Source organism: Pongo abelii, chromosome X (genome assembly GCF_028885655.2).
Source record: "Pongo abelii isolate AG06213 chromosome X, NHGRI_mPonAbe1-v2.0_pri, whole genome shotgun sequence".
NCBI classification, from domain to species: domain Eukaryota; kingdom Metazoa; phylum Chordata; class Mammalia; order Primates; family Hominidae; genus Pongo; species Pongo abelii.
The window spans coordinates 36,387,904-36,408,740 of record NC_072008.2 but is presented as its reverse complement, the minus strand read 5'-3'; the positions used below and the strand labels follow the sequence as shown (position 1 = coordinate 36,408,740).

At 36.6% G+C, this 20,837-nt stretch overlaps 1 protein-coding gene across 1 annotated transcript in view; it reads right to left on the bottom strand.

Moving 5' to 3' along the window:
• Window positions 1-20,837, bottom strand: part of CFAP47 (cilia and flagella associated protein 47) — a 466,299-nt gene that overhangs the window by 310,721 nt on the left and 134,741 nt on the right. The window contains exon 27 of the mRNA XM_024240715.2: window positions 2,554-2,654. Within this exon, the coding sequence (XP_024096483.2) occupies window positions 2,554-2,654 (101 nt within the window). The remainder of the gene's footprint in view (window positions 1-2,553; window positions 2,655-20,837) is intronic.

Genomic DNA, 20,837 nt, shown 5'->3' with positions numbered 1-20,837 from the left:
GTAAGGGCTATGACAGAAGAATTGCACAGAGTTATGAGGATACACCAGAGAAGCACATAATTTTTGCATGCAGAGGGAGGGATCTTCTATAACTGTGTACGGTGTCATGGGTAAAATGCTCCAGTCACAAGAAAGAATATCAGTAAAGATCAAGATGCTCAAAGAACTTGCAGAAGATTAATGTGGCTTGAGCATAAAGGGAAAAACGTCCAGAAATGACAACTAAGCCACTTGCTAACATGTGTGGTCTTGTAGGCTTCATCCACCTAGCAATAATATTCTATGGAAAGATTTTATAGCTGGGAATTAAAGAATGAATTTTCAGTCTGTAAATATCACCGTGGCGGCCGGGCCCAGTGACTCACGCCTGTAATCCCAGCACTTTGGGAGGCCGAGGTGGGCGGATCACGAGGTCAGGAGATCAAGACCACGGTGAAACCCCGTCTCTACTAAAAATACAAAAAGATTAGCCGGCCGTGGTGGCGGGCACCTGTAGTCCCAGCTGCTAGGGAGGCTGAGGCAGGAGAATGGCGTGAACCCAGGAGGCGGAGCTTGCAGTGAGCCAAGATCATGCCACTGCACTCCAGCCTAGGCGACAGAGAGAGACTCTGTCTCAAAAAAAAAAAAAAAAAAAAAATCACCGTGGCCATTGTGTGAGGGTAGCTATGTGAAAGGGGAGACCATTGTAGGAGGAAGGAGAACAGTTTAGAAACCCCTGCAACAATCCTGGAAAGGTATTATGGCAGCTTGAATGTTTGTAGTGGCAGTGGAGAGGGAGAAAAGTGAATGGATTTGATAAATGTTTAGGCAGCAAAAGGGACAGGAATTGGTTGACTGGAAGTGGAGTGTGAGAGAGAAGACATTGCCAATGATGGCACTCAGGTTTCCGGATTTGGCACCTCTATGGACTATAGGTACAAACATAGAGATGGGGTATATGGAGAAAAAAATGTCAGAGAGACGACTTCAGTTTGGGTTATGTTGTTTTAGGGGTGCCTATGGGAATACAATGAATGGTATCCAGAAGACAGTTGAATTCCGAATTCCTGAATCTCTGAGAGGAAACAAGGCTAGAGGTATAGCCCGTAGATTATAGCTGAAGTCATGGAAGGAAGAAGAGAGGGGTCAGAATTCCTATTGACACAAACAATTTAAAAGTACAGATAGAGGAAGAGGGAGGAATCTATGAAAGATGCTCAGAAGGAACAGTCAGAGAGGTTAAAGGAGACCAAAAGAAGTATGGTATGTGGAAACCCAGAGAAAGTTTGAAGATGGAGAAAGAGAATAGTCAAGTCCTAGCTGTGCTCAGTAGTTTAGTAATGGCAGCATAATGGATAAATTCTTCTTCCTCACCCCTGAAATTTTTTCCTGTTAAAGGCAGCTGAAGTATTCTAATTGTTTAATTTCCTCTGCTGCTTTTCTCCCTCTCCCTGGGAAGTTGAGTGATTTATTTTACTGTTAGATTTGGAAAGAATTAATAAGGAATGCATGGCTTGAAGCTACCCTTTTTGCTCTTTGGGAATGAGCCTGCTGGCCACTGAGAAAATATAGTCTCCTTTCTCCTTTCTACTGTCTTCCTAGATGCTCACTCAAAGCAGCTAAGAGGGAGACAGAAATGAAAAGATAAGCAAGGTGACTTGATTGAGAAAGCTACCTGGGTAAAGGGATTCAGATAAAGGAATGAGTTAAGGGAACAGAGAGCCCTGGCTCCCAGCTTTGTGACCAGTAAAAAGAGTCACGATACATGCTTGTGACTTGCTTGTCACAATCCAGTTCCAATCCAAGAGGGTATTTGGAAGTTCAGAGTGGTACTGCTTAATGGCCTCCATTTCTTCTGAATAGTAAGAAAAAAGAGTCATCCTCTGAAATTAAGGTAGAATAAGACTAAATATGTTTCATCAGAGTTGTAAATATTTGAAGAAACAAGTGAAGAATATGAGAAAACTGGTTAAAAACAAACAAAAGACCTCTAATTCAGCGCTGAACATTAAGACCTTGACGATCTACACAGATGGGATTTTTTTTTGTTACCCACTCTCCCTCCTTTCTCTAATGTACTCACCTGTATCTTGCCTTTCATATTTCTCCCTGCTCACTAGCTTGTTTAGTATTCTTAGCTTCTCTCACAATTTCCCCTGCAGCAATTCCAGGCTGGTCTAATGACCACACTTTGTCCCACTTTAATTCATCACACATCCCAAGAATTGTTCCCTTTCTAAACACTGATACTCAAAAAATGACAGAAGGTTCCCACTGCTACAGAATAAAGGGCATAGCATTATGGTCCTGTACCTACATTTACTGCCTTACACCTCCTGTCACACCTGCATGTTTTTGCTCTATTGTCTTTTGCCCAAATCATTCTATTCAAACTAGATCGTCAGCTTTTGGAATTAAGAGATATACAGATTCTACTCTCAATGACAAGCACAGTTCCTACCAGAGGCAGCTGTTTAATAAACAATTGATAATTTTAAATTCACTTTATTTCTAGATGTTGGTCAAGAACCTACACAGTGAGAGTTAGGGATAAATAAGTCATATGTAGCTTACCATTCTTTAAAATAATGTTTTGCTTATCCAGATGAATTGCCATATATGGGTAAATAGTAAGAATGCAGTTTTCTGCTGTTGCAGTAACTGGAAGTGAAAACCTGAAAGTGAAAACATTGCATTTCAATACAATAAAAATTTCAGATGCAGTAAATGCAATGCATTTAAGTATCCCAGATGCCCTTAATGATGAAGACATGATTTATTAATTTTTACTTTCTACTTATTTTGTTTTTTTAACCATCTACTCAATGTTAATGATTTTTAAAATTTTTACTTTTAAAGACTTTAACAGATATTATAAATTTCACTGTCAAGTGTGCTACAGAACACAGCTTGTAACTGTGCAGGTCCAACACACAGATTCAGGAAAGTTTAGAGTTGAAGGTGTCTCATAGTTAATTTACTCCATTCTTCTATGGAGTCCCTGACAAACGGTATGTAGCCTTGAATGACACTATTAGGGAGACACTACCAGATGACATTCACAACACAGGAGCAGCCCATTTTATATCTGGAGAGCTGTAACTTCAGAAGTTCTGTTCCAGCGCAACATAGAAGAAAACCTACAATCTGAACCCCATTACAGTTCTTCAAATATTTAAATACAGTCATTATTTTTTCTCTAAGGTTTATCTTCAGATTTCAGAAATTTAGAACATTCGAGGATTCTTTCTACTGCCAGGCCTCCAAATCTCTTATTTATCAGTCTCATTTATTTAGATAACTTTTTGTTTTGTGTTTGTCCTTCTTTAAATGTGTCTGAGGACTGAAAGCAATATATACTGCAAAAGTTATTCAACAAGTACAGAGTACTATTACCTTCTATAACCTGCATACTCTATTTTATGAAAGCATTGTGAAATTGTCTTATGTTTACCAACCACAAAACACTCTTAAACTATATTTGGGCTGTCTATCTTATATGACAATTCTATTCTTGTGCAACTGAATTTTTTAATAGAAGGGCTATATTTTATATCTATATCACTTTAATACTGCCTTATTAATTTCAGATCTGCATTATAGCATACCAAGAAAATATCACTGTTGAATCAGCCATCTATCATCTACTAGTACTTCATGGTCACTAGCTGAGGTAAAATGCCAAAATCCCACGTTTTAATGCAAGTAACTGTAAGTAAATACAGAATAGGATGAAAGTGAAAAATGTTCATAGCTGAAATATAATGAGTTATCAAGTAAATTAATGGTAAACATATATTACATGCAATTGAATGATTTCCACCTCAGTTCTGCATACAATATTTTCCAGTAAGAAAGGAACTACATTTTTCTCTTTATACATTGATATGTATTAACATTTTATGTAAAATATACACACTCAACATCATCTTGGTTAACAAATATGAATATTATCTTTCTTTTCTATGGATCCTAAGCACACATAGCAGATGGCCTTATTCAGGATTACATTTCATATCTATATGTAATTTTTACCATATGATATCATTCTTAAATTTAAATTTCCTTGATAGCATAAATCAGTACTTCTACAAATTGTGCACTTGTGCTAAACATAGTGATCAATCAAAATTTCATTAGCCAATTATCTATATTTAACCAATAATTTTAGATTAAATAACATAGTTTACATAGAGGCACCATCATCACTACCACATAGAATAAGAAATATTATTTTTTGTTTTAACTATGACTACAGAAGGAAAAAAAGACCACTGTAATAAATTCTGTGGATGCTCTGCCCTTATACTCATATCCCCTGTGATGTACCCTGGGGCAGGCCCATAGCCAACACCTGTGGGTGTGGAAGTTTCAAATCTCAGCTCCATCACCCCAATTACAACAAAAATTGTGATGTCATTTCAGTTCTGGAAAAACCTATAGGATTAGGTTGCTGTTGAGATTTTGATTTAAATGTCACATTTATTTGGAGTGATCAATTCCCTGTTCTACTTCTCTTACCCCATTACTTGTTTTTTGAGGGGGAACATTTCCTTAATGCACAGACTCATGAATCATCATCTAAAAGTGAGCTTGTGGACAAAGCTCCCTAAGACAACTACCAAATGAACAAACCAAAAAAACACTATCACTTGAAATATTTCTAAAATGGTAAAGAATTAAGGAAAATAATTCTGAAAATAAATTTTATTCCAAGAATGAAGTGGAAATAAGTATAATGTTTATTAGTTTCTCTTACAAACCTAGTTTGCAGAAAATAACATTTGATTTCAGATGTTCCTCATGGTAAAAAATAGCCAACATATACAAAACTGACTTGACTACATTCTTTTCATAGAGCATATAATATAGAAATTATACAAGTAATATGGCATAGGACTATGGACACTTCACTCATTGATATTACTATTAAAAATATATTAAAACAGAAAAAAGGACATACAGTTGGTAGTACCAATAGCCTACATTTTAATAAAAATATTTCTGGGGAAATAGAGCAATTTGTGTTACTTCATCAGGGGACAATGGTAATATTTATGAATTCCCTATGCCAATGCATACAGACACAAATGGTTACTGACAGAGGAATTGCTCTAAAAAATACTCGGTATTACAGTAACAATGAGATGAAAAGGCCCTTTGATATTACGAGCTTCAATTCCATTATAAGATTTAAATAGCTACCTCAGGCATGTGTGATTTAAAATAGTTCTACTGGGTAAAAATCAGAATGAATATTCCTGGCAATAAGAGGGTCGAAGATATGATGTGAATGTTAATGAAAATGTAAATGGGCTTGTACTATTTTTGGCCGTGTTTCCTGTTATAAGTAATACTGTGTTTGGTCATTTGGTTATGGTGATGTCCACCAGATGTCTTCATTTCTTTTTACAGCAGCATTAGACATGTAATTTACATACCATAAAATTCATCTTTTAAAGATGTACAATTCAGTGTTTTTTTAAAATACAATCACAGAGTTGGGCAACCATCGCCATTATCTAACTTTAGAAAATTTTCATTGTCCTTAAATGAAACTCTCTACCGCTTAACAGTCACTCTCTATCTGCAACTCCACCCCACCCCTAGCCCCTGAAAACAACTAATCTGTCTCTATGGATTTTCCTATGCTGGAAATTTCTCTTTTGGAAATTAGTAAGTATTCTGTGGATGAAATGTGGAGACCATGTGTACGTCCTTTTCCTCACCAGTCTTTCATATTTTGATATTGAATGGTATGATGACCACATACAATTCATTAAATAAGGTGTGAAAAGTCTCACAATTCATCTCTCTGGTCATTAGCTAGTGAATAATTAATACTCTAATCACACATCACTAATTCTTTCCACATCATTAGTGAGGCTGAGAGATTTTATGGTTGTCTGAGCAATTTTTAGGAATAAAGCTTTGAAGCTTCATCTTAAATTTCAGTGATAACTAGCCTTGTATTTATAATATTTTGCCTTGTATTTATAATATTTTAGCACTTCCCACTAGCACACAAAATACTGTGATGGCATGTCAAACATATGTCAACATCATAAAAAATATTTTGATATTATATTCATCATCTTTACTAAAGTTCTGCTCCCATCTATACTATTTCAAGGCAGATCTTACATTCTAAAAGCAATCTTATTGAGCATGATTTTAATTCACAGAGAAATGGACAGAGCAAGAAAGCCTCCAGGTTTATAGAAACATGTCTCTCTAGTCTTACTATGGTTATCTGACTAAACTTTTTTCTGCAAAGCAGCTAGAAAAAAAAATTATATGTTGGTAACACTGGCAGTGGCTACAAAGGGTTAAAAGAAGAAGTTATGGTAACATTGCTTTTGATTAATGAACCATATTTCTGTATATAAGTTTGAATAAAGTGAACAACAGGTGAAGGAGAGGAAAAGATGCTGGGTTGGTGTTTTGAACATGCTTTAAATTGTGAAACCACCAATGACCACTCCCATCACCATAAAAAACAGGTGCTTACAGAATTCATATAGCATTTAGGTAAAGACTTAAAACCAATGGAATAAATTCAGATGACTATATTTCCTTCAGGGAAATTTATTACACAAAACAAACTTCCTTGAGCAACCATTCTGATGTGGTTTATCCATACCTATTCACAATTTCTCAATTTCAATAACCATCAGCAAAATATTTCATATGTAACTTTACTCACATGCACAAAAATCCATTGATATGTGTCTTAAATACCTAACGCTCGCTATAGCTATTACTTCATGTCAATTAAGTCAATTGATGGGACAAAAGAATTTGAATTCTGGTGCTCTTATGTACATTTATAACATACATAGAGCTCATTGAGTATGAGTAGAGCTCATTAATTATGTTGCCAGACACAAGAATCTCTTGATCACAAGTGAGGACATCATATGTCATGTTGTTAATCAGTAATAGAGTTACGAAGTGTATTCTCGTATTGCTATAAAGAACTACCTGAGGCTGGGCAATTTATAAAGAAAAAGGTTTAATAGACTCACAGTTCTGCACGCTGTACAGGAAGGCATGCCTGGGGAGGCCTCAGGAAACTTACAGTCATGGCAGAAGGTGAAGAGGAAGCAGGCATGTCTTACATGGCCAGAAAAGGAGGAAGAGAGGGCAGTGGGAGATGCTGCACACTTTTAAACAACCAGATCTTGTGAGAACTCACTACCGAGAGAACAGCAAGGGGGAAATCCACCCCCTTGATCCAATTACCTCCTACAGGGCCCCTCCTCCAATATTGGGGCTTACAATTCCACATGAGATTTGGGCAGAGACACTAATCCAAACCATATCACAAAGTCTGGATTTATTTATTTATTTCTAACAGATAAAAACAGACTGGACATACTTTTTATTATAATGTGATTGTCACTTACTTGTTTTTCAGTGTCTCTAACTTGAATGAGGAGGAGGAAGGGAGTAAAGTTATAGCTGCTCTTCTGGGCATTGCAATAACCCATAATATGTTATCTGTAGCCCATCAAGAAACTGTTATTTATAAACATTAATAATTCTAGAAAATATGTGCTATGAACCAATTTCGTGCCCTAAAATAGACTTTAGGTTCTAAATCCCCCTAAGTCCAAGGAAGTATGTTTCACATATGAATGTCTTCCATTGATTTCTACCACAGCAGAGTAAGATAAAGGAAGAGAATTCTTCTTCAGATCACATGAGAGATCCATAGATAGTCATCAAATATAGAAATATATGTTCATTTAGCAATTCTATAAGTGTATATTAATTCTTTTCACATGAACCATCTCATTGGTAGTATGCCTTTTTCTCTGGAAATGATGCTATAATTCATGTAAAACATTTTTGAAATTTCAAAATCTCTCTTTAGGGTCTATTTTCACAATTTTAAATTGTGTTAACATCAATCAATATACATCAGTATATGCTTTATTTGTAATTCAGTGATTTTATGAGAAAATATAACAGATATATAATGCAGTTTCAAATGAAGTTTCCAGGAAGGAATTGGGGCAAAAAGTAAAATGTATCACTTCTAAAATGTTTATACTTAGAAAAATTATATTTTATGTGTATATATATATATATATGTTCACACACACACACACACACACACATGCACAGAAATACATGGACATTGTCTTAGTCTGTTTGAGTTTCTATAAGAAACACCTGAGGTTAGGTAATTTATAAAGAGATTTATATGGCTCGTGGTTCTGCAGGGTGTACAAAAAGCATGGAAACAGTATATGCTTCTGGTGAGGGCCTCAGGCTCCTTCCATTCATGGTGAAAGGCAAAGGAGAGCCAGTGTGTACAGATCACACGATGAGAGAGGAAGGAAGAGAGGGAGGAGTGAGGTGCTAGGCTCCTTTTAAGAATCAGCTCACATGGGAACTATCCTGGGTACTAACAGAGCAAGAACTCAATCATTACCTGAAGGACAGCACCTAGCCATTCATGAGGAAACCACCCTCCATGACCTAAACAATTCGCATTAGGCCCCATCTCCAATACTGGGGATAAAATTTCAACATAAGATTTGACAGGGCCAAACAAACCATATCCAAATCATAGCAAACTTATTAGTGTGTATGCATAGATATACACATTATTAATGTATAAACCTTATGTTTGTATTTTTATGAAGGCATATACATGTATTATATTCTAAAAATACACAGAAGGAATCTAAACTTTAATCAGAAAGAGATTAACATATTAAATGGCTGTGTCTTTACCTCAAAGAGTAGAACTGCTAAATATCACGCCTTGACCTGTAATGCAATAAGTACAGCAATGCCTAACAAAAAAAAATTATTTCTAATCATTAGCTGTTCTGCTGTTTGCATGCTTATCTACTTGAAGGTTAATTTCACAGAACTTAGAGCATAGGCACTAGCTATTACATACACTATATGGCTTAATATTTGCAGCCTGATGGAACCAAACACTAAAACTCCGACATGATGATATGAACTCACACAAAACAGTAAGATCATTGTCATTTTCATTCCAAGAATAGTGTAGTGCACTTTATTGACTTTATAAGACAAGAATGATCTATCCAAACCATGCCTTTTACAGGCTCTTTTCCTTATCTCTTAGGAGATTTCAGGACATATATAATTAATTAAAAAGGAATAGTTATACTTTGAAACGGCTCGATTCTAATTTTTTATAAACAAAGAATAACACAAAAACAAGGTCAGAACTGGCCTTAAAAGTTGAAGGACATCAACTCCGTGTAATGTGAAACTTCCTCTGATAGAAATACTTGTTAAAATTATTTTCCCAACTGTCTGGCCAATGGTCTGAATTCCTACCATGAAATATGTATTCTCATTAGTTAGAGCAGTACAATCCAAAAGAATATTTGTTGATTATAAATTAGTAGCTTGAAGATTAGCTATTAACATTTAAGCGAGGGCTCAGCTATTAGAGATCAACTAAGACATGATGAAATGACCACAGGAAATTAGGAAGTTAGGTGATGATCTGACATCACTTTCAAAGGGAATATGATTGCATATGGGTGAGTGCCTCAGCTGGGGACTCCCAGCAATAAGAAAATGGTTCAAAAGGGAAGGGCAAAATAAATCAATTAGGAACTACAATATATTCAACACAGCATAAAATACTCTTTTATCTCATTGATTATTCCAGAGTTAGATGATCTCTTTTATAATGTCCCCATTGGATATAAGGGCAATAATAGAAAGATGTGTGAACTTAATAAAAATAAAGTTCACATATTGTGTTGTATTGTTCCTTTCAAATGAGAGGTCAATAAAATCCATCCAAAATATAACCGCATTATTAGTAACAGACTCGGAATGGTAAAACTACTGTTTCTGTAATCTATGAAAATGGTTCCCAATTTCTAGGCTGCAGACTCTTACAAAGCAGCTGAGGGTGTACTTGCAAAACAGTCAGTTTGATAAATAATTTTTAACACGTCTTTTAAAATGATTTTACAAACGTCATTATATACTCTAAGAGGTAATACAATTACATTTTACTTTAGAGTTTATCTGAATTTATAGTAATGTTTGGTGATATGTTTTCTCAAAAAACAGGTAATAAAATGTAAGTATCTTCATGTAGAGTGGCTAGCAAATGGTTTGAGCTTAAAAAGCATGCAGGAATTGAAAAGAATGAAATCACAGCTCTTCAGTTTGAATGTAGTATAAAATAAATCATGCTAATATTTCATTAGTTTATGCAAGACTGAAATAAAAATCATTTAATGTTCATGGAAGTCAGATGTCACTTCAAGCCTTAAAGTAGAATTCTGAAGTACTATTTGCATTTCAGCATGGAAGAATTAAATCCAACTTCCTGCCATTGATGCTTCTTTATATACACTTATCCAGTAGTCATAGGAAAGTACCATGCCCAGAAAACTACTGGAAAAGGTCATAAACACCCATGTTCTGGCTACAAAAGCTTAGGTTAGTGCTGTTGGAGACTGACTTTCATGGTTACATAGAATACTATTAAGATTATGGGGCTAACATTTGCTTCCAGATTTAGTAATTGGGAAACAAAACGTTTAAATTGTAATAAGCCTGAGGAAAACAGTTGCCAAGAGAATAATAGAGGGTAAGGATGGGAGGAGAGAGGGGCATTAAAAAAATTATAAAACATAATGAATTTGCATGCCCATTTCAATAAATTGACTTAGAAGGTTTGCAGTTTTACCAATCATTGCAAGGTCTATATTTTTAGTAGAATATAGGGTATTTTTTAACAAAAGTTAATAAATATTCAATTACACAAAACAAACGAGTCAGCTATGAAGACTGATTTGTGAAGGTGTAGCACAAAATTGACATGTATATATGCTGCCTTTTTATTTTCTTTTATTTCACAGGGTTGTTGATGTTTGACTTGCTATCAATCACCATGTCCTAATATTTATTCCATCAAAATCACTTCTTCTTTCCCATTCACAGTTTCATTTTCATTCTAACAACCACCACTCTAATTCTGCACATTTGCACAGCATCAACCTGGAATAGCTTATTCACTGGTCTCTTTACTTCTGCCCTTTGTCATAATTACCTTGCACATAAATATCTTACTCATTATGTCTAGCCTCTTAAATGCAAAGATAAGCATACAGCATGTAAAAAAGACTGCAATATGAGTGTATGGATGGATGGAGAAATTGACATCCTCATCTGTGAAACATTTGAGCTACTGGAAAAAAAAACTACTTTAGACATCAGTGGGGATCCTACATGTATAACATTCAATCCCTAATTGTCATAGGTTGAGTTTTCTAGAAACAGACAGTTTGGAGTTTAAGAGGATTATTAGGGAGTAACACATGTAAGAAATGGAGATGGAACCAAATGAAAAACAGAATGAAGTAGAACAGCTATGCAAGCCCAGTGAGGACTTGTTCAACCAGGCTGGGAGCTCTGGATTGCCTTTCAAAGTTTCTGGTATCAGGCTGAAATGTATAGTCCTCTAAACATGCCTTAATCAGTTAAAAGAGGCAGACTTGCCTGGTAGGGTGTCACCTTAGTCAAGGTGGCACTCTTCAGCTGAGAAAGATCCTTTAGGAACTCACAAAAGGAGGCAGGTAGCTGATAGCATTCCACATAGCTAAGCACCAAGTGCTAACATGAAAAGGCATCTGGAAAGTTCAGTTCCACATATTTCAAACTAATCAACTCATTTTTATCCTAATTTCCAAATCATAAAAATCTAACAGTTGTTGTGATCATCCACTATAGCAAGTTATATCATTTGCTAACCCCACACACTTGGTGCTTTTGGTGTGTTTTAGGACAGAGAGATACACGCTGGTCAGTACACCATTTGAGCAGCCTTCCTTAAGTGAGGAGAGACTGAGTAGCCACTTGAGGATTTCATATCCTTGTAAGTCTGCGAAGCCCTTTGTAAAGCACAGCTTCTTCAGGCATTACTTGAAATTCTATCGAGTATAAATATGAAATGCCCTTCTTGGTCAATTTTGCTCATAGCCAATTCTTATTCATTAGTCAACCCATGTTGTATATGTCACATATCACTCTTTTTTTATACATACTGTTAGGATACCTAATTACCAAGATGACGCATTATGGTTTTTAAAGTTATGGTTTCGTCCAGTAGGAACCACCACAATGCAAGTAGATGATACTTTTATTTTCAAAGTAAGAGCTTGAAAATAAACTATCATAAGAATGAGCAGACAACCTACAGAATGGCAGAAAAAATTTTGCAGTCTGTCCATCTGACAAAGTACTAATATCCAGAGTGTACAAGGAACTTAAAGAAATCTACAAGAAAAAAACAACCCCATTAAAAAATGGGCAAAGGACATAAACAGACACTTCTCAAAAGAAGACATTCATGCAGCCAACAAACATGAAAAAAAAAAGCTCAACATCACTGGTCATTAGAGAAATGCAAATCAAAACTGCAATGAGATACCATCTCACGCCAGTCAGAATGGCGATTATTAAAAAGTCGAGAAACAACAGATGCTGGCAAGGGTGTGGAGAAAAAGGAGTACTTTTACACTGTTGATGGAAATGTAAATTAATTTAACCATTGTGGTGATTCCTCAAAGATCTAGAAGCAGAAATACCATTTGATGCAGCAATCTCATTACTGGGTATATACCCAAAGGAATATAAATCATTCTGTTATAAAGACATATGCACATGTATGTTCACTGCAGCACTATTCACAATAGCAAAGACATGGAATCAACTCAAATGCCCATCAACAATAGACTGGATAAAGAAAATGTGATACATATACACCATGGAATACTATGCAGCCACAAAAAGGAAGGAGATCATATCCTTTGCAGGGACATGGATGGAGCTGGAAGCCGTTATGCTCAGCAAACTAATGCAGGAACAGAAAACCAAGCAACAAACACATGTTCTCACTTATAAGTGGGAACTGAATGATGGGAACACATGGACACATGCTAGGGAACAACACACACTGGGGCCTGTCAGTGGGAAGCAGGGGGAGGGAAGGCTTCAGGAATAGCTAATGGATGCTGGGCTTAATACCTATGTAATGAGTTGATCTGTGTAGCAAACCACCACGGCACATATTTATCTATGTAACAAGCCTGTGCATCCTGCATATGTACCCCTGAAATTAAAATAAAAATTGAAGAAAAATAAATAAATAAACTGACCATGTCTACATGGTGTTAAATTAAGAAAAAATAGTAAGAGCTGGCTGGGCGCGGTGGCTCACGCCTGTAATCCCAGCACTTTGGGAGGCCGAGGCGGGTGGATCACGAGGTCAGGAGATCGAGACCATCTTGGCTAACACGGTGAAACCCCGTCTCTACTAAAAATACAAAAAATTAGCTGGGCGTGGTGGCGGGCGCCTGTAGTCCCAGTACTCGGGAAGCTGAGGCAGGAGAATGGCGTGAACCCGGGAGGCGGAACTTGCAGTGAGCCAAGATCACACCACTGCACTCCAGCCTGGACAACAGAGCGAGACTCTGTCTCAAAAAAAAGAGAAAAAATAGTAAGAGCTTGAATGAGTTCTCTAAGATTCTTTAAAATAATATTCATCTTTAAATAACTTTCAAGCATTAAAATGATGAATTTTAAGTCTGCTGAAATTCTGAAAACCGTATTACAAAAGCATTTTTTATATTGGTTTCTATTTGGTTGAAAAAACTAAAAATGTTCAGGATAAAGGTAAACGTTAAACAGATTTAAATAATTAAATTACATAAAATTAAGGACATTAAGAGAAAACTATTCAATACATTTAATAAAATATTTAAATGAAGAATTGAAATAATAAAGTTGGTTTTAAGTTGAACAGAAATTTTTAAACAGAAAAAATATTTAATCTAACTGTACACATTATTCTTTTCTTTTTAACATGAAGAAAAGTAAATGCATTTTGATTTCTAATAACACCCTTTGTAAGCATAAAATATGCATTTAAATATCACCTATCTAACATGAAATGCCCAAATTACAGACAGCAAAACTTATGGATAACTAATGGCTAGGTAATTTATTGAGTAATCAGTTCAGATTTACAAATAGGTGAGAAACTGGGTAGCCACAGTGGGGTTAGGCCTGAGGAAGATGAGACGGAGAGGGCTGTACTAGGAAGTCCTAAGGTAGCAGTTGACTGCATGGGCATCCACCTTCTAGGAGTTCTGTGAAGAACAGAAATCAGGAAGGTGCTCACAACCAGTAAGGGAGATAAAGAGGACAAGACATTGGAATTTCCTTTAAAATGAAAAGTCTCTAAGCAAGGCAGAGGTTCTCCAACCAACTTTACAGATCCCAAAGAGGATGGGGTTAGAGAAAAGAAAAAGAAGGATATTAGAAAAACTACATCTGTGGTTAACTCTTTTATTCTGCTACCTGGTGTTAAAAGTACTATAATTTTAATAATCTGGGAAGATGTGGTAAATATTACCTTGACAGTTTCTCAGCTTTTGCATTTCTATGCAAATTTTAAACTCCACCATTTTGCTACAAGTAAATGATGAATAACTTCTAGTTATGAACATCGTATGTTTATAGTGTATTGTGACACACCAGTATTATATTTTTTGTTAAATATAAATGAAACATTCTACCTTGTAATAGAGACTATGGTTTGTTTGAATAGATTAACCATAAAAATAATGCTCTTTGTAGGATGAAGGTGCCATTACAAACAGCTTTTCACAGGACTAGGACAAAGAACACGAGCAGATGATTATATCAGAACACAGAGCGGTCTCATGTGAACTCTACTCCCTTCCTCACTGCTTATTCTATCTACACACACAACACTAAGGAAGGTGGACAAGTGTATGGTATTATGCATAACTCATCCCCCCAAACCATGACAAATAATGTTTTGAGGTAATATTACAATACTGACTTCAGTTATGAACAATTAAATGGATACTAAGATTTCCCATTGCCTGCCTTTTGTTGCCATGATGCTAAAATTTGAGATGGACCATTGTAAATGGTTTGCATTAAGAATGGAGTCTCCAAAAGATGAATTTATCCTTAGTAATTCTTCTTAATCCATAAGGAGAGCTTTGAGTACCTCAAAAGTTGCCTGTAGCTACCCGGTAGTATCCCTCAGAGGTACGCGACTCACATTACTTGCTTATTATAAGCCTTAGTTTAAATATATATTCAAATATATCTACATACTTATTTTAAATATCCAATATCAAATATCCCAAAAAGGCACATAAAAAGCAGGTATTAATTTATGCTACAGTTCCTAAGGCAGCATTGCCATCTTGAGTGAATAAGTGCTTTCAAACTGATTTGACTCTGGATCTGATTCATTCTCTGCTAGTCTCCTTTATGTGATGCAGTTTCCTATCCATTCAAAAACAAGAAGGTATCTGAAAGAGGCATGCTAAATATACATTTTAAAGTACTAGGGACTGACCCAATGGTGCCAAGCGCACTCTACCCAAATGCCAAATTATGCACTGAGCAGAACAATACTTAGAATTACCTTCATTATTCCTCAATTCTTTCTAATTGTATTGAATGCTTTCTAAAAATAGTATAATTTCCATTTAAGTGATTGTCAATGAGAGTAAGAATAAGTAGCTTTATTATGCAGCAAAAGTATTTATAAACCCATAACATGGTTGATAAAATGCTACTGAATAGAGGAAAAGAGCTAATATAATTAACAGCTGTATATTCTCAGTTTTAAACATCAGACCTGCCTATTTAAAAATATATTTCTCATCAGAAAAATGTTAAGTACATTTGCAACAAGTTCTATGAGTTTTATCTCTAAAGTTTGAATGTATTGATTAATTAAAACCTCAGTGAAAAATGTAAGAATTATAATTTTTATTATTTAAAACACTTATAAATGCATTAATTTATCTTTATGTGCAAAATTTTTATTGTACCTGTTTTAAAGGCAGAGGATACATATAATCCAGTTCCTTAAATGTGGCAACTTGCAAAATTAAGCAAGAATGTGGTTAGTAATTTTTAAGAAAAGGTCAATCATTCTACTATGCTATATCTCATCCATGATTAGGAAAACAATCAATTTTTATTAGCTTTGAGTGGACAACTAAATCAGGTACTTTCCAGGAGTTTGTGTGCCAATATATTCATAGAGCAGACACTTTAATATCAGCTTTGCTGTTAATGACACTGTATTAGTCCATTTTCATACTGTATGAAGAAATACCCAAGGCTGGGTAATATATAAAGAAAAAGAGGTTTAATGGACTCACAGTTCCACATGGCTGGGGAGGTCTCACAATCATGGTGGAAGGCAAAGGAGAAGCAACACATGTCTCACATGGCGGCAGGCAAGAGAGTGTGTGCAGGAGAACAGCCCTTCATAAAACTATCAGGTCTTGTTAGACTTATTCACTATCATGAGAACAGCAAGAAAAAACCCACCCCCCAATTCAATTACCTCTGACTGGGTCCCTCCCACAACATATGGGAATTATGGGAGCTACAATTTAAGATGAGCTTTGGGTAGAGACATAGCCAAACTACATCATTCCACCCATGGCCCCTCCCAAATCTCATGTCCTCACATTTTAAAACCAATCATGCCTTCCCAACAGTCCCCCAAAGTCTTAACTCATTTCAGCATTAACTCAAAAATCCACAGTCAAAGTCTCATCTGATATAAGGCAGGTCCCTTCCACCTCTTAGCTTGTAAAATCAGAAACAAGTTAATTACTTCCTAGATGGAAGAATGGGAGAAATTAGCCAAAACAAAGGGGCTACAGGCCTCATACAAGTCCGAAATCCAGCAGGGCAGGCAAATCTTAAAGGCAGGCAGGCAAATCTTAAAGCTCCAAAATGATCTCCTTTGACTCCATGTCTCACATCCAGGTCACATTGATACAAGAGATGGGTTCCCATGGTCTTGAGCAGCTCCACCCCTGTGGCATTGCAGGTTACAGCCCCCCTTCTGGCTGCTTTCATGGGCTGGCATTGAGGGTCTACAACTTTTCCAGGTGCATGGTGCAAGCTGTCAGTGGATCTAGGGGCTGAAGGATGGTGGATCTGGGGTCTGGAGGATGGTGGGCCTCTTCTCACAGCTCTCCTAGGCAGTGCCCCAGTGGGGGCTCTGTGTGGGAGCTCTGATTCCACATTTCCCTTCCACACTGGCCTAGCAGAGGTTCTCCATAAGGGCTCCACCCTGCAGCAAACTGCTGCCTGGACATCCAGGTGATTCCATACATCATCCGAAATCTAGGGGGAGGTTCCAAAACCTTGACTCTTGACTTCTGTGCACCTGTAAGTTCAAAACCACATAGAAGCTGCCAAGGCTTGGGACTTGCACCCTCTGGAGCCATGGCCTAAGCTATACCTTGACCCCTTTCAGCCACAGCTGGAGTAGCTGGGACACAGGGCATCTCGTCCCTAGGCTACACACAGCAGGGGTACCCTGGACCTGGCTCAGGAAACCATTTTTCCCTCTTAGGCATCCAGGCCTGTGATGGGAAGGCTGTTGTGAAGATCTCTGACATGCCCTAGAGACATTTTCCCCATTGTCTTGGTGATCAACATTTGGCTCCTTGTTAGTTATGCAGATTTATGCTGCTGACTTGAACTTCTCCACATAAAATGGGTTTTTCTATTCTACTGCAGTATCAGGCTGCAAATTTTTCAAACTTTTATTCTCTGCTTCCTCTTGAACACTTTGTCACTTAGAAATTTCTTCTGCCAGATACCCTAAATCATCTCTCTCAAGTTTAAAGTTTCACAGATCTCCAGTGCAGGGGCAAAATCCCACCTCAGCCTGAACTTTGTTGTCCATATCACAATCAGCATTTTGGTCTAAGCTATTCAACAAGTCTTTAGAAAGTTCCAAACTTTCCTACAACTTCCTGTCTTCTGAGCCCTCCAAGTCTCTAGGAAGTTCCAACTTTTCACACATTTTTCTATCTTCTTCTGAGCCCTCCAAACTGTTCCAACCTCTGCCTGTTACCCAGTTCCAAAGTCGCTTCCACATTTTTGGCTATCTTTACAGCAGCGCCCCACTCTCTGTGGTACCAATTTATCGTATTAGTCCATTTTCATACTGCTCTGAAGAAATACCAACATGGGGCAATTTATGAAGAAAAAGAGGTTTAATGGACTCACAGTTCCACATGGCTGGGGAGGCCTCGCAATCATGGCAGAAAGTGAAGGAGAAGCAAAGGCACATCTCACATGGTGGCAGGCAAGAGAGAGCGTGCAGGGGAACTGTCCTTTATAAAACCATCAGGTCTCATTAGACTTATTCACTACCACATGAACAGCACAAGATAACCCACCCCTATTATTCAATTACCTCCTTCTGGGTCCCTCCCATGACACGTGGGGATTATAAGAGCTACAATTCAAGATGAAATTTAGGTGGGGACACAGCCAAACTGTATGAGACACTAACACTTCTGAACACCGGCCAATAACAAATGTGCAGGTCCATTGTTCCTGATGTCATTGGAACCACAACAACTACGTTCTTTGAATACACAGTCACATTTCATATTTGTTTGATTTTACGCTATAACCATAGAGACAATTCATGAGATTTTGCCTCATTAATTAATATACTGAGCAAAATAAATTAATAATGTCTCAGTACTTATTGAGTAGACTGTAATTCTATCATTACTATATGTGGAACACAGAAGTTTCACTAGTGTGTGTGTGTGTGTGTGTGTGTGTGTGTGAGAGAGAGAGAGAGAAAGAGAGAAATACATGCAGAAGAGTAGGAAAGAAAGAAAACATCTCTTATTCTTTGGAAAATCTATATATGACATATAGTAGTGTAACCCTCAAAAACGTATGCTTATTATAAAAATTTCTATATAATTATTTATAGTCTAAATGGTATTTAAAATAAGGTGACTAAGTGGAAAATCTTTGGAAACCAAAATATGGTTTACATTCTTGGCTCCCCCATTTAATGTTCGAGTGAGCTTGGACAAGTTAGGTCACACTGTGAGCCTTAGATTCCTCTTCTATAAAACAGAGATGATAATCTAGAAACAAAAAAAAAAAAAGAAAAAAAAACCCACTTCTCAGGACTACTGTGTGGATTCCATGAGATCTAGCCGATGAATAGTACCTGACTTGTATTAATTAATAACTATAGACCTTATGCTTCCTGTATTTGTTCAACCTTGATATCCATAACATCACACTCTCCTGGTTCTCATCCTATTTCTCACTCATGGATAGCAAAGCATGGACGACTTTCATAATCTGTTCCTGCTGCCTTTTCAGTTTCATCTCCCAGCTAAGTCTTGCCAGAATTCACCAAACTGTAACACCAAAAATGCCATTAAAATATGGGTTGCTTTAGCCTCCATACCTCATGCTTCATTTTACTGTTTATAATACTCGTTATTCACGTCACCATTTCTCACACAGATATATATTTAGGTTGGTGCAAAAGTAATTGTGGTTTTTCTGACATTGAAAATAATGGCAAAAACTGCAATTGCTTTTGCACCAATTGAATAAAACTTCTATCCCCAGACTTTTTGGGGAATTTGGGTAAGACGCAAGTAGGGTGTACAATCTCTGAGCTGGGAGCACATTATTGTGGATGGGAAAGCAGACAGATTAGCAGAAAATATTTATTTCTGCTATTATTCACAGATTTCCAGCTGGTTGAGTCAATCCAAATGTGACAAAATCTAAAGAAAACAAAATTAAAAGCCAAGCATGTTAGCCCCCAAGAGAAGCCACATTATGAAAGAATCTTACAAAGTAAAAGAAAGCAAAAAAATCAAGAAATCAGTGTTATATTTTTAATTAGGCCCATGGGCTTCCATATGAACAAACCAGATGCAAATAAAGGCTTCAACATAGGGCAAAAAACCTACCACACTGACATCCATCAAGGATTTGCCCCCTTTCTTTACCTAAATCTTGGGCAGAGTACACACATGGTTTGCCTACAATAAATATATGCTAATAGATTACCAATAATAAATGAGTATAATTTATTTCATAGAAATTCTAAAATGAAAAGGAAGCTCTTGAGGAATTCCTTTCTGGAAGACCTCATTTGTCTCAATGAGATCAGAAATGGGATGCCTAAAGAGAGAAAGGCAAGGACAGCATTGGAGAGTAGAGAAGAGTAAGAGGATCTGATCATATTCACTATAGAAAACCAGATAAGGAGTTAACCAGTCACCAGTAAAAGGATTTGCCAGTATTAAGGCTCTGGAGAATGCTTACGGCCTTAGTGCCTTGTTTATCTGGGTGTACAGAAAAGTCTTTTGTTGCTCATCTATGATTTGCAAAGTTTCTAAATTAGTTCCAATAGCTCAAATTTATCACAAATCTGCTGAGGATTGAAATGGGATGTTGTGAAATATGATGTATTAAGAAGAAGATATTTCTATGTATTAAGAAGAGAGATGTCCCTCTCCTAATGCCAAACACATGAATCAGTCCTTTGACTACAAATATACAAATGACGCCTCTAAATGTTAATAAATGAGCACATAGAGAACATACTCTGACACTAATTTTACTTTTCATTATAAGCCTTTTAAACAAACTTTATAGCTCTACACTTCAACCTCTTGCCATTTAGTTAGTCAAGTTATTTCAGGATATGATGTAAAAATGGTATTTCTCGTCCTACAAGATAAGATATCCAGAAATATCATTTTACCAAGGTGTATTTGAAATCTCCTCACCCCGTTAAAGTAACATGCAACAAAGCTATATTGCAGGGAAATCATTATGTTGATATTTCTCACTTTCAGTTGACACTTATTTAGCATTTCCGTTGGGTTATTTCCTGTCCAATTGCTCAATAATTACTAACTCACTGTACTTTTCATGATGACAGATGGGATAGGTTCTGCTATTAGCTC